Raw genomic sequence first — 14,845 nt, 5'->3', positions numbered from 1 at the left:
GAATTATTTCTTCAAGGATTATGACTGATTAACCTCTTTCATACTGTTTATACTGTCATTGATCAATATACAGATAAAATTGCTAAATACTGAAATCCCTTGATATGTAAATGTGTGAGGTCATATGTTAATGTGCTCATGATATCAGCTAAGTTTTCAACAATGGTATTGGTGGATTGTTGATAAGTAGCTCACTTGATTAATTAGTTAACATAGCATGTAATTAATTAGATTTTTTTTTGTAAGAATTAGTAACTAACATTAGTATGGTGCAACAGTTTTATTCTATTACACCAAGGAGGTCTTTTTATGACTCATTGCATTTGAAAACGGAATGCTTTAGTATTATGTGTTCATATTTTCTGCTTGTGTTGCATCATCTCTAAAATATTGTAGTGCTGCTGTTTTCTCAGTTTTCTTTTGATCCCATTGTCGAAGAACTTGAAAGCACGCGTCTTGCAGTCAGTCTTTGTTTATTGGGTCTGCTGTCCTTGAGTGAACGTCTCATGAATGTCTCTGTGTTTAAAGACTCAGCCATAGATGGACTTCCTTATTTCAAAAACAAGGTCATGCGAAATAGTCCAGTGATCCTGTTCCTCATCTGACACTTGAGTTACTAAGCAGTTGAAGGGAAAAACCAAACTATATTCTTCTGTTCTTTTTTTTTCTTTTTTGTTGTTGTGAATGTGTTTTCAATATTGTTTTGAATCTCAGCCATGCAGAATGAATCTTTTTACACATGCATGTTTTCCTGTACATGATGACTGTCTGCTTTAAAACAAATATCTCGATCAGAGTCTCATAGTTATTGTTTCTGCCAAAGGTCACGAAACTCGGTCCTGGAGGGCCAGTGTCCTGCAGAGTTTAGCTCCAACACTAATCAAAAACACCTGAACCAGCTGATCAAACTCTGTCTAGGTCTTCTTGAAACTTCCAGCCAGGTGTGTTGAGGCAAGTTAGAGCTAAACTCTGCATGACACCAGCCCTCCAGGACTGAGTTTGGTGACCCCTGGTATTTGCAGACATTGTCAGCTGCACAGATGCCAGTTCTATCGATCTGAGCTGTTAGTAAAGCACTAAAGAGTTTATTCTGTCTTTCTCCATCTGTCCACACACTGGCAGAGGAAGTGGTCGTCACTCCATCTGAATCGCCCGTCTCTTTATTAGACATGTTAAGAGAATGAAAGTGTGAGGTTTATCACTTCACAGCTGACAGAAAGACATTATATCTATTTAATGTTGACTGAAGGTGATTTTTAAAGATGAATATCATGAAAACTGTCAAGAAATGTCCAGCCATATTTCACATCCCAGACATGCAATTGATGAAAACCTATGACATCAAAATCAAAACTTTTTTTTTGACTTGATTTAAATGACAATAAAAATTTAAGTGAAGTTCCATTATAACTTATATAAAAAGGTATTATATAAAATATGATTTAATCATTTTATGATTCTTATTATTCTAGAACATTTGTACAGTGCAATTTAAATAATTTATTATGATGGTATTTGTTGTACTGAATTTAGTTTGTTGATAACAACTACAACAACAGTAATAATAATAATAATAATAATAATTATTATTATTATTTATATTATGGTAATTAGAGTTTAAGGGGATGTGTTTAATGGTCATGCAAATACTGTCATAATGAAAAAGAAATGTAATGCTCATAAAAACAGCCATGATTTTCTCAATGCAAAAAAATTATTTATATTAATTTTATTTTTATTTTTATTTTTTTGTGGTGCAGTATGACCCAGACCTTTCCTTGATTTTTAATGCACACACAGTCGATGAAGATCAGTGATGACATAGTTGAATTTTTTGCAGATTTCCAATTCTGCAGTGCTTTCTGAAGAGTTCCTGTGCTAATGACTTTTACATCCTCTGATGTTGTGCTGGTTATTCTGAACTGGTGTGGCATGAAACAGTGCAGAGATGAAGGCAGGTATGAGAGGATGTAAACATGTCGTTCAGTAGAAATGTTTATCCGCACACACACACACTCTTGCACACGGCTGCCTGAGCTGGTCAAAACATCATCAGTCTCACACACTGTTGCCCCATCTCATGGCGCACTGCAAGGTCATTACATCTTAGTGTTTTTCTTATGCGTGACGTTCTTTAAATTCCAGTAATATGAGATGTTCTCATGTCTGAGGCGTGAGCGGTCTGTCCGTGCTTTCATGGGTTTTGTTTTCATGTTCGAGTTGAGTGCCAGTTAATTTGAGGCTTCTGAGGCTGTATTGATGACCTCTATTAATCTGAAATTTGGTTTGATATGGACATCATAATTCATAATGGTTCAACTCAGTCATATTTGTAAAGATCTTTTTTCAGTTGTTTCACTTGTCGATATGGACATGGTTTTTGATATAAAGATGATTTATACAAATAAATGAACATATTATTGGATTTTAAAGAACATTTAAATAAATATCCCTTGTTTTTTAAACGTCACAAATCACATTTATTATATTATTCTTAAAATTCCTGTAGTATGAGATGTTTTTGTCTCTCAGGCATGAGCAGACTGTCTGTTTTTCTGTCGGTATTTAAAATATCATAAAAAATGTTTATTTTTGTGTTTTTTTTTTTTTTTTTTTTTTTTGAGCAGACTGTCTATATATATATATATATATATATATATATATATATATATATATATAATATAATATAAAATTACAATATGAACCATCATTCTTCAACTGACACAAAGTCATTAACAACAACAGCAAAAATTCTTTTGAAGAGAATTCTTATGAAAAAAGCAAGTCTGTGCTTGAAGATTTGGAGGGTTTGTGCTGTTCTCATGTAGATGACATTAAGTAATCTATTTGGTCACTTTAAACAAGTTCGGAAATTTCTGGTGCAGATAAACTAGTCCTGTGTAATATTTGCTCTTCACCTCAAAGTGGCATTTTAAAGGACAGTGTTTTAAAACCATAGTTCTACACAATTGACATTTGTCCAAATAATGGGACTGTAGGCCAGTTGAAACTCTTGAACCATTTACTGAATGACTGTGACCAACTTGCGTAGATGAATAGATATTTACAATGGAACTGGCAGGGGGAAACATTATGAAGAGGCTTTTTTCTTTGAAATGCTAATGATAAAGTGGTTGTTGTACAAAGAAGCTGTGGTACAGCCTTTCCAGTGATATCATCTGTATTTTTTTGTAGTAGCCACTATAGTGTAGTGGCTGATTGATTGAATACACTGATTCATAGATGTTTTCCTCTAATCTGCACTTTTTTGAACCCTTATGACTGATTGTGTTGACTACATTTGGTTTATATTGTAGTTCTTTGCTTGTAAGTCTCAGACTGCATACTGTTTATGTGAATCATGAATCATTTATCAACATTTCCCAGAATTATTAAGTTATGTGCTAAGTATTAGCTAAACTGCTTGCAACAGAGAAGTTTAAGAGATTTAGAGAATGTTGGCATATTTCTCTATGTGGTAACCCAAGGGAACTTTTATTTTTTCAGAGGTTGTACTTTCATAGCTCAGGAGACTTAATTAATTGAGTTTGCTTGTGCTTTGCTTAAGTCTCAGATTGTCCAATTTGTACATGTGGGTCATTATAATTTTTGTTTGACTTTAGCATTTAATACGTTGGGTTAAAAAACAAAAAAAAAAAAAAAAAAAAAAAAAAAAAAAAACATCTTCCATTCTCTGGCTGTCAGTCCTGGTGAGTTTCACAGTCAAGGTCTAGTTTAGGCTAGTTCAGTCTTTGGGCCGTAATTGTCTACTTCCTTCCTTTTACTGTGTTTAATGAAGATGATGAGATGTCACCTCTGCCCCCTGTACTGTTTCTCGTATTTGGTAGTGAATCAGGATGAGAGTGCATTCTGGCAGGTTTGGGAGTAACGGTACACTGTGTTATGTTCCTTCATGTCTGCTAGAAGAAAGTCAGACCTCACAAAGAGCCATAAACAAGTCAAAATGAATCATAATGGAACAGAGTAGTACCAGATACCAGATCACAATAGTGACAGATATAAAACACATACTCAGATATGGAAGACACTATATATACGGTATTTGTGTGTGTGTGTGTGTGTGTGTGTGTGTGTGTGTGTGTGTGTGTGTGTGTGTGTGTGTGTGTGTGTGTGTGTGTGTGTGTGTGTGCATGGAAATATGATTTTTAAATGTTTTTAATGAAGTCTTCTATGCTCACCAAGGCTGTAAAAACACTAATGCAACAGTTTTCTATTGTAACATGTTTAAATGTATTTTATAAAATGTAATTTTCCTGTGATGCAAAGCTGAATTTTCAGCATTATTACTCCAGTCTTCAGTGTCACATGATACTTCAGAAATCATATGTATATCTCTATGTATATGTGTGTGTGTATTGTTCATATATATATATATATATATATATATATATATGGACAATGTGCACATTGTTTAAAAAACATTATTAGATTTTCGTAAGCACTTTCACCTTTTGAAATGTTTATCTGCACATTTATTTATCTAAAATTACAATAATAGCAGAACAAAGGTGGGTTATTAAATCCATCTTAAATATTTTGCAGATAATATTTAAATATTTTCTTCTGCCTTTAGCACAAAAAAAGCCAATTATTTAATTTTAGAAACTTTTTTTAACAATGCTTTTTTATTAATTTATAAATATAGTAGTGCTGTCCCTAACAATTATTTTGGTAATCGTGTAATCTGTCAATTATTCTTATGATTAAGAAATCTGATATTTTTTGTGATAAAAAAAAAAATAGACCTAGGCGAATAACAGACTTTAAAATGACTTAAAATACATATATAATAGCAATGAGGCAATAATAATTGGTTCAAATAAAATGTCTAAAGCAAGTAATCATATGGTTTTATTGAACAAAACTGAAAAAAAAAACATTGTAATAAAACAACAATCATATCTTATGTACATTATGTCTAATATCAGTTGCCTACAGCAGCCCGACGATTGTTTTTACACTTTACGGTGCAATTTAACTCTCGTTTAATATTGAATAAACAACTTTTTATTTAAATTTGTTTGGCCACTTCTATTATAGAAATGCTACAGCTCCTGTCATTTCTTGAACAAGAACATGTGGACATCAAAACATGCAAACTCAGAGCAAGGGTTTAAACTTTTATTTTGAAGTTGCGATGAACAGTTAGCATATTTAGAAAGATAATGATGTATTCTCCTGTTTTGGTGCAGGTTTATAAATGATTTACCTTACAAATCTGATAAAATGATGCACAATATTCTCAGATGAACGTTATAAGCAACTCAGACTTACAAAATTTGCAAAGATGGAATTAGAGACGGTCCGCGCATGTAAATGATAACTGTTTGTGTGGAGCAGCATTTACTTTGAGTGGATGCACATAACCTACAGGCATAGAAATAAAGCGCTTATTAAACCCGTAGCGCATATATGTATTTCATTGAATCACAGCCTTTGTGAATTCACAATAGCACTATGCTTTATTATGATTTTTAAATAGTTTTAATATTTCGTGCAGCCTTAGAAAACGGTCTAATAATGCTTTTCATGGATTCTCGTCCGTAGAATGTGCCACTTCCGGTATTTTGCCGGGTAATCGACAAGGACACAATGCAATTGAGGATTTTTTATAACCAAGTAGTCGAATTTAATAGAGGAATCTTGACAGCCCTAAAATATAGTATAAATGGGTCTTTATCCACAGCTGTCATTATGTTTTAGGAAAGAGGTCTTTGGCATCAAAGACTGAGAATCCTGTCATAGAGACTTTGGGTGATTTCGACCTTCATAGCACTGTAGAAACCACATAGCATTGTCCTAGAACGCATCTGCTATCATGGTTGTAAATTGTGCATAATGCTAAAACCTAGTAATTTAGCCTGCATTAGACACACAGTTTCTTGTTTCTCTCTGAATGTGACACCTTGAGTGACTGTTGAAAGTAGTTGGGTATGGCTGCTATTCCTGTTATGACTACGCAAATATTTGCAATGCATTTTGCAGGGATATTTTTTTGGGATAGCAGTGATTCAGCTGTTTCTGTGGCCGGACATCTACTGTGGTAAACATTTACACTGGGAGATAGTGAAGAGAGAGGTGGAGGCCGGAGATAAAAGATGCACGTCAGCACGGTGAAATAAATCTTGTCTTTTTAAGAGCCGAAGAGAAAGGAGGAATTATCAGCCTGTGTTCGTGCAAGTGTGTGTGTGTGTGTTTATCACGTGAACTGTGGGTGACTGGGATGTGGACAGTCAGGGTAAGAGATGCTCAGGTTCCTAATGGCCACACACACACATTTGCAGTATCTCTGGGTAAAGCTCATGTGCCTGGAGGAGCATTTGAAGTGCTGAGGCACACCACTGCCTCTGATTGGCTGGGGGAGGATGCAAGAAAAGGAGCCAAGCTCCACCTCCTCCCCCCTCCTGCGTGTGTTAGAAAGGAGATAGCTTGAGGAGAGCTGACAGCTTCACTGCGCCGAACGAATGCACACTAATGCTGCATACTCCAGGGAGATCAGTCGACGCAGAACGTTCTCCAGCTGAAGAACCCAAAACCAACCCTGACTGGAGCGAGTGCCCGTCCTGCATCCGCTGCAGTTTAAATGTTGTTTAAGAGCACTCTGCACTCTGAGTTTAGCCCATCGTCCGCAGTCTCAGCACAACAGCATCTTCTCCATTCGGCCCGGCTGTAAACATGGGCAGGCAAAGCCACGATGCCACATCCACCACGAGCACAGGTGCGGGCAGCACCGGCGGCCGCATGCAGCGCTCCCAGAGCCGAATGAGTCTGTCGGCTTCATTCGAAGCACTGGCTGTCTACTTCCCCTGCATGAATTCTTTCGATGAGGAAGATGGAGGTAAGATGTGTCACATGTGGAGATGTCCAAATGAGCATCTTGCATGTCAGAGTTCATGCATTTTGCAGGATATTTGTTTTAATAGAGCATACCAACTGTTTCATTCATGTTTATTTTGGTTCATGGTCATTCATGGTTTTCTGGTGGAGTTTACATAAATGATGAGAAGAATTGTGCATGGCTGTCAGGAAAATAGTTATTCATGTGCAGAAATTGTTGTGATGGTTTTATAGCACTTAATAGTCATGCAGTGTGTTTTGGTGGGACTCAAGCATCGTCATGTGTTATGACCTTGAAGGTGTTTGATTTCCTTTCTCTACAGCATCTCTCTTTCTTCCCCTTCAATCGCTATAGAGGTTAATATCATTGGAAATATCAGATGACTTTTCATATCTTGCAGAACAAATACATTTTGGGTGATGTGTAGGTGCAACCAAATAAAGTGTAGGTGCAACCAATAAAACGAAGGATATAGTTTTTTTTTTTCATTACAATTAAGCACATTTCTCCCAAAATTGTCAATACCATAATGAATCCAGAAATTGTACTTTGATGGTTATTATTGTTATTGTACTACAAGAATAATACTGTAATAGTGTTTTGTTTTGTTTTTTAAATCAGCATAAATCAAAGCCAGTACAACACAAATACTATAATGATGTATAAATACTTTACAATTTAATATAGGAGTATTTTAATTTGAAGATAGTCATGAAGATAGTGTCACACCATTTAATAGAGCTTTTTAAAGACATGATCAGAAAACATGGCTCATTAAAGCGACAGTCTACGCAAAAATTTAATTGGCATTATTTACTCACCCTCATGTTGTTCCAAATCTGTATGACTGACTTCCTTCTGTGGAACACGAAGGAAGATATTTTTAAGAATATTAGTAACCAAACAGATTTTGTTCCCATTGACTTCTATTGTATGGACAAAGAGTACAATGGAAGTCAAGGGGAACTGAAAATCTTTGGTTACCAACATTCTTCAAAATGTCTTCTTTTGTATTCTGCAGAAAAAAAGAAAGTCATACAGGTTTGGAATGACGACATGAATGTGAGTAAATGAAGACAGAATTTTAATTTTTGGGTGGACTGTCAGTCTAAGGGATGATTGAATTGAGTCTTCTGACATTGTGCATCATTATTTCTCAGGTTTTTTTCGGTTAAGTTCAACAAGACCACAACCGTTAGAAGTTCTTGATTATTATACACAACTGTCCTATTAGTACAGAAAAGGACAGTAACATCCGCCGCTATGTTCATCATTCTCTTGTGTGCAGCTTATTCTCAGGGCCGAAAGCAGAGGCGGATGACATTGAATGAAAATAATATCAACCCTGCCGTGTGTGACCTGAGATTGAATGGTTTACTCTCAGCCATGTCTGCTTCCTGTAGCCAGCCTTCTCTCTCCTACCTATTTAAAATGAATTCTGCATTCTGAGTAGCCCTCACATTACTGCATCATTTTATTAAGTTGTATTTTTGCATTTGCATTAAAAGAACAGGATGTGCATAAATTTTGGACATTTAGTAGTAGTAAATAAAGCAATAAGCAACAAGAGAACGCGTTTAACAGCTTAACAGTGATTTTAGCCTCAGGTGACTTATTGCTTGGGTAAAATTGTGCAATGAATCATAATAACGGGAATAAACTACTGTTTTGCAAAGTAATACAGTCATTACTCTAACTGTAGGTGGTTTACAGGTGGCATGAAACATTGCAACTTAGGGTATTAATAAAGAATGCAGTGTGCTTTCTTTTTTTACATATACAATAAGATTTTTGTTATAGTTAGCTGTCAAATCTAAATAAAGCATAAAACAACCAAAATAAAATGAAAAATGCCAATATATTTCAAAAATGTTTTCCTCCCATTTGTTATGGTGACAGCTCTTTAGCATACATTGGGAAACCTTATATAATTAAAAAGTGTGTAATATCTGCTCCACTAGCAGCACCAGAAATAATGATTATTTCCAAACAAGTTTCCCAAGCTCTTTATAAATAGGTAGTCCTGCTTTAAAATAACCCTACTGATTGAGTTGAAACGCCAAAGTGTTTACAATCCTTAGGAAGTCAACCTAAGAATTGCTTTCTTATACTTTATGCATGTTAAATTGATATAGAAGAAAGTATTTTAACATTAAATACATTACACACATCACCTGTGAAGTCAAAAGGCTGGTTATTGCATTTAACATGTACTACTTCTTTCTTTATGTCAGTTGTGAATTGTTCAGCTCAGAGGATGCTGACACAGGTTGAGGTGTTTGCTCACGTCATGCCTAATTGTGGTTCAGTGCACCTGCGTAACCCGTCGTGTCAAATCACCCTGCATCTCACATAACTGACACTATAGCATGTCTGTAGGCCAGATATAGAAACAGAAAAACTGCACTGTATCAAAAACAAGAAATTTTTGAATTCGGTCCATCCTGTGGGAGCAGAACCATGTGTGTCTGGACCTTCATATTACTCCGTCTAGATCAACAACACATCAGCGGTCACATCTGAGCCGCTTGTTGGGTGATGTGCAGTAACGTGTCCTTCATCACTCTGCTTGAGATGTCTTGATATCCTGACTGACAAACTGTCTCTCTTTCTCTCTGTCGCCGTAGAAGCAGGAGGAAAGAAGCTGCGCAGCACTATCCAGAGGAGCACAGAGACAGGACTGGCCGTAGAGATGAGAAGCAGAATGACCCGGCAGGCCAGCCGCGAATCCACTGACGGCAGCATGAACAGCTTCAGCTCAGAGGGAAAGTGAGTAACAAAACACACATGCAAACAGAATCCTGCCGACAAACATGACAATGCATGTATTTGTATGTACATGTGTATGTGTATATAAATTTTTATCAAATATGATTATTATTAAAATACATGAATAATACTACTAATATTAATAATGAATTGTTATTATTAATTATAATTAATAATAATTATTATTTATATTATAATAAATTTACATGAATTAAAAATAGCAATAAAACAAATATATTATTTATATGCTTATTTTAAATAATTATTAAAATAAAGAATTATTATTATTATTATTATTAATAGTAATAATAATAAATTATTATTAATGATGATGATATGTATATTATAAATGTAGATATTAAAATATGTATAATCATAGTAAAAATAAATGTTATACTGTATATATGCATGTTTTAAAAAATATTATTAAAATACATAATATTAATAATAATAATGATAATGATAATAATAATAAAACATCTGTGACCTGTTGTCATTTACGATGGAAAATAAATTCTATTCATGATTGTATTTAAACAAAAATTGCATTGACAGTAATGTCAATTTATAATGAAAGTCTATGGGTCAGGGTGTTGCACCAAATGTTAATAATAATGAACATTGACACAAAGTATCACTTTAGGATTAAAACATTATATAAAATAAGTGTCTGTCTAATCTTTCACCTGCTGCCATGTCATTTAAAGTTGTAAGCCTGGTAACTTTTACAGAATACATGCAGCAACACCAGAAAGTAACTATTTACATGGAGAAAAATCCACATTACAGGTAGTAATAAGAAGTTGATCTACAAAAACAGCAATTTTGATGACATTACAGCTACATTTTTGCACAGCAGAACAAATTTAACTGCTTTTACACCCAGCAGAATGTCTTGCCCAGACACTTCCACTGTAAATGCATCAAAATAATCAAAACCTTTTCTTCTCAGCCTCATTTTCGCTGGAGTGAGACTCTCTTCTGACAGTCAGTTCAGTGATTTCCTGGATGGACTTGGCCCCGCCCAGCTTGTGGGGAGACAGACGTTAGCCACGCCCCCTATGGGTGAGCTCTTGTTTATTGGTTCTGTATACACACTTCACTTGTGTCTCCAGTAGCACTCAAAATCCCTACAGCATTATTACCCATGTGTGACTCATATATCCTTGATTTGTTCCATGTCTAGGTGACATTCAGATCGGGATGGTGGAAAAGAAAGGAGCCCTAGAGGTAGAGGTCATCCGAGCCAGAGGCCTTGTGGGAAAACCAGGTTCTAAGGCACTGCCAGGTGAGTGTGGTTACGCTTTCTGATGGTGATTTCTTAGGCACTTGAAAACTCATCACTCACGATTAAACTCCATCTGTGGTTCATCTTCTCCAGCCCCTTACGTAAAGGTGTATCTACTAGAGAATGGTGCCTGCATAGCCAAGAAGAAAACAAAAGTAGCACGAAAAACACTAGACCCTCTTTACCAGCAGCAGCTGTCATTTGAAGAGACCCCAGGAGGAAAGGTTTTACAGGTAAAATGTCATCACTAATGGTTTTATTTACCAGTTTTAGGTCATTATGTACAATTACTACAATTGAATTGAATCGAATATAATATATATATTATTTAAATTTTAAAAAAAAATATATAAATTGTATATTGTATATATAATGTATACATGTATATGTGTGTATAAATTTTAAAATATATATATTTTCTAAATAATATATATATATATATATATATATATATATATATATATATATATATATATATATATATATATATATATATATATATATATATATATATATATATATATTACATAACTGTTTTGAAATATATATATATATATATATAATATTTAAAAATTATTTAAATATAAATGTATTTATTAAAAAAAAATATTTGTTGTATTTTTTTTTTATGTATAAAGCCATGTCATATATAATAATAATTTAATTGCTGAATAAATGGTATGAGCATAATAAGATAAGATAATATATTTGAATTAGTGCTGTCAAATGATTAATCACGATTAATCACATTCAAAATAAGTTTTTGTTTACATAATATGTGTATACTGTGTATATTTATCGTGTATATATAAATACAAACACATGCATGCATATATTTAAAAAAATGTGTTGTTTATATATTAAATATATTTATTAGTGCTGTCAAACAATTAATCGCTATTAATCACATCCAAAATAAAAGTTTGTTTACATAATATATGTGTATACTGTGTATATTTATTATGTATAAATAAATACAAACACATGCATGCATATATTTAAGAAAAATGTTGTTTATATATTAAATATATTTAAATATAATATAAAATATAAGAATATGAATATATAAATGTATAAACGTAAATATTTTCAAATTATATACTGTATGTGTGTATTTATATATACAAAATAAATATACACAATACACATACATGTATAATGTAAACAAAAAAAACTTTTATTTTGGATGAGATTAATTGTGAATAATTGTTTGATAGTACTAATTTAAATGAATTTAAAGCAACACCTTTTTTACAGTATATTGACTTAGATAGCTTTTACATTTTTTATTATGAGCCATGGCCTAAGCCTATCACTAATTTATAGTCATTTATTGTCATTTTTTTCTGTGATTGTGACTAGATATTGATGACCGTTTATTCTCTTCCAATCGTAGATCATTGTGTGGGGAGAGTATGGACGTATGGACCACAAATCCTTCATGGGAGCTGCTCAGATACTTTTAGATGATCTGGACTTGTCAAACATGGTTATTGGCTGGTTCAAGCTTTTTCCTCCCTCTTCATTGGTCGACCCAACTTTGGCCCCGTTGACCAGAAGAGCTTCCCAGTCATCTCTCGACAGCGGGTCTGGGCCGTTCGGACGCTCGTAGCAGTTTTCTGAAATCTAGCGTTATTGTAGCAGCCATTGGGTGGAGTTTGAGATTTGCGACAGGTCCCGCCCCCCCGGTAACACTGCATGCTTGATGTTGTGTGTTCAGAGCTTGTTTCTTAGGGGTGAAAAAAGCGGTCGCAAAAAATGCTGCACAAATTGTGTGCAAAAAGAGCAACCCCTAGAGGGCAGGGACAAGACGAAGCTGGAAAATGGCCTCCTTAGCTTGAGGAACGTCACAATTCCTGCTTTTAGAATCTATTTGAAGCCATTTGAGATGAGTCTGGACTGAGAACTGACAAGTCGAGTTCTTCAGAAGCCCTTTTTAATGGGGTGAAATGTTCTCTTCAACTTTCTTTTTCCATGTATGTTTCTTTTAATGTTGATGTATTTGTATCTACATGGGCTAACAGTGTTCCTTGGGTCAAGCCATGCCAACAGACCCAGAAATGTACACACAAAACAAGAACATGACGTGGGAATGAACACCTCACTCCCCAGTCAATAGAGAGATGAAATGTAGGTTTGAATCATCTTTTAAGATCAAATTGAAGTACTTCTCTTGATACCGTATGAAACCTAAAGAAGAAATAACAAGTTTTTTTGTTGCATGGACACAACTTTAGCTGAACATAAAAAAAGTGGATAGAAAATAATTTTCTCAGACTGCTACTTACAAAAAAAGATGACAAGAAAAAAAAAGAAAAGAAAAATGTATCAGATCAGCCATTTTCAACAATTTCTATTATTTTTAAAGATAAATTTCACTAGTGCATGATTTTCATGGGGAGTGAATGCTACCGTGTGATTAAAAAAAAAAAGAAAACCATGAAACCTTGTTTTGTGTCCTGTAGACCGTTTATTGGTCTCTCTACTGTATTTTTACAGACAAGCAGATAAATGACAAGTTTAACATTTTATTTACAGTGAGAAATCTGTTCATGTGACAAAGTCGTAAAAAAATAAATGTCTATGATTTATTATTGTAAAGGCGTAAGCCTTATGAAGCTAAAGATGATGTGCAAATTGTACGTTTCTCTACTTCTCCCTTGTCCCAGGGTAAACTCTCTGTACTTCTTGCTTCCTTTGTCAGATTTCCCCCCGATATTGTTCCAGTTCTTTTAATTTTCATTTTCAGGGCTGTTCATTTCCTCCAGCTCTTCTAGTTTTAGTCTGTATATTGTTTGAAGTTCACTCGTTTAACAAGCATGTTGAAAAGGGTTTTTGGCAACATGGCTTGGGCACATCTTCCAGTAACTCAGCATGTTTTGATAAAGACGATAGTTGGAGAGAAAAAAAAAAGAAGCAGTTTCTTGTACAGTGCATGTCGACGACGATCCTCTCTCCCCCCTTCACCCTGAATTGAATTTTAGTGAAAATTAGGCAGTGGTCTCACACGGACCAGAAGGGCAAAAATTCAGAATGAACATTCCACCTTGTAAAATCATACTTTGTTGACAAATTTAAGAGAAAAACGTGACCAGGGATTTTTATATCTTTACGGAAATATGAGCTGCAGTATTCCTGACAAAAGAGCCCAAAATTTCACGAGATCTTTTTACCTGAGACGGCTGCAGCTCACTGACTTTCGCAGTATTGTGCTGTACAGTTTTCCGAGCATGATGCTGTCTGCAGAGAAATGCACATCAGGACGATGATATTGCCACACAATATAACTTTGGTTTTTATTTCTTCGTTTCGAGAAAGCAAGTCATTTAATATATTTTTGTTAGTTTATTTACAAGCCAAGACCTGTTTATTTTTTATTTTCTATTTTTTAGTAATAATCAGAGCTTCTTATATCTGAGAGGTTTAGGAATCATAGTTTTATTGCCTGAATGGAAATAATACACTGAGACATTACACCTCTTCCTTTGAAAATAAACTTTTCTGATTAACCAATATGATTTTTTTTTTTAAACTTATCACGCTTTGTCCAATTATGATTCATGTGTACGTCTGTCACAATCTACAGAATTTTAATAGAAATCTCTCTCTAGATATTGTCAAATGTTATGGAAGTGGTATAATGTCTCATGATGTCAAAGGTATGTTCTGTTCTATTTCAAATGCCTTCTCTATTGTTGGATTTTTTTTTTTTTTTTTTTTTTTTTTTTTGGTGCGATGTGTTCATGCCAAGGCTATGTCTTGGTCAAGTATGGTTGAGTACAGAGATTTATGTAAGTTATTTTTCAAATGAAAAAATAAAAAATGGATATTACACTGGAAAATGAGCGTTCGCAAACAACAGCAATACGTCTCTAATGTTTCTTGACATGACATGCAAAACAATAGAACATATAGTACTCACACACTCA

At 34.3% G+C, this 14,845-nt stretch overlaps 1 protein-coding gene across 18 annotated transcripts in view; it reads left to right on the top strand.

Moving 5' to 3' along the window:
* Positions 1–14,781, top strand: part of LOC109087787 (regulating synaptic membrane exocytosis protein 2-like) — a 150,135-nt gene extending 135,354 nt beyond the window's left edge. For 17 of the 18 annotated variants that reach the window (XM_042773095.1, XM_042773090.1, XM_042773089.1 and 14 more), the window contains 5 exons: positions 9,487–9,628; positions 10,581–10,693; positions 10,815–10,916; positions 11,010–11,149; positions 12,313–14,781. In XM_042773095.1, coding sequence (XP_042629029.1) covers positions 9,487–9,628; positions 10,581–10,693; positions 10,815–10,916; positions 11,010–11,149; positions 12,313–12,528 — 713 coding nt within the window. In that variant the 3' untranslated portion in view covers positions 12,529–14,781. Of the gene's footprint in view, positions 1–5,742; positions 6,860–9,486; positions 9,629–10,580; positions 10,694–10,814; positions 10,917–11,009; positions 11,150–12,312 lie in introns of those variants that run through there. The other variant, XM_042773093.1, reaches the window with a different exon arrangement.
* The last annotated feature ends 64 nt before the right edge of the window (positions 14,782–14,845 follow it).

This window comes from Cyprinus carpio, chromosome A16 (assembly GCF_018340385.1).
Source record: "Cyprinus carpio isolate SPL01 chromosome A16, ASM1834038v1, whole genome shotgun sequence".
Classification (NCBI taxonomy): Eukaryota; Metazoa; Chordata; class Actinopteri; order Cypriniformes; family Cyprinidae; genus Cyprinus; species Cyprinus carpio.
Note: the sequence above shows the minus strand (reverse complement) of the source record. Positions and strands in the feature narration are given on the sequence as shown.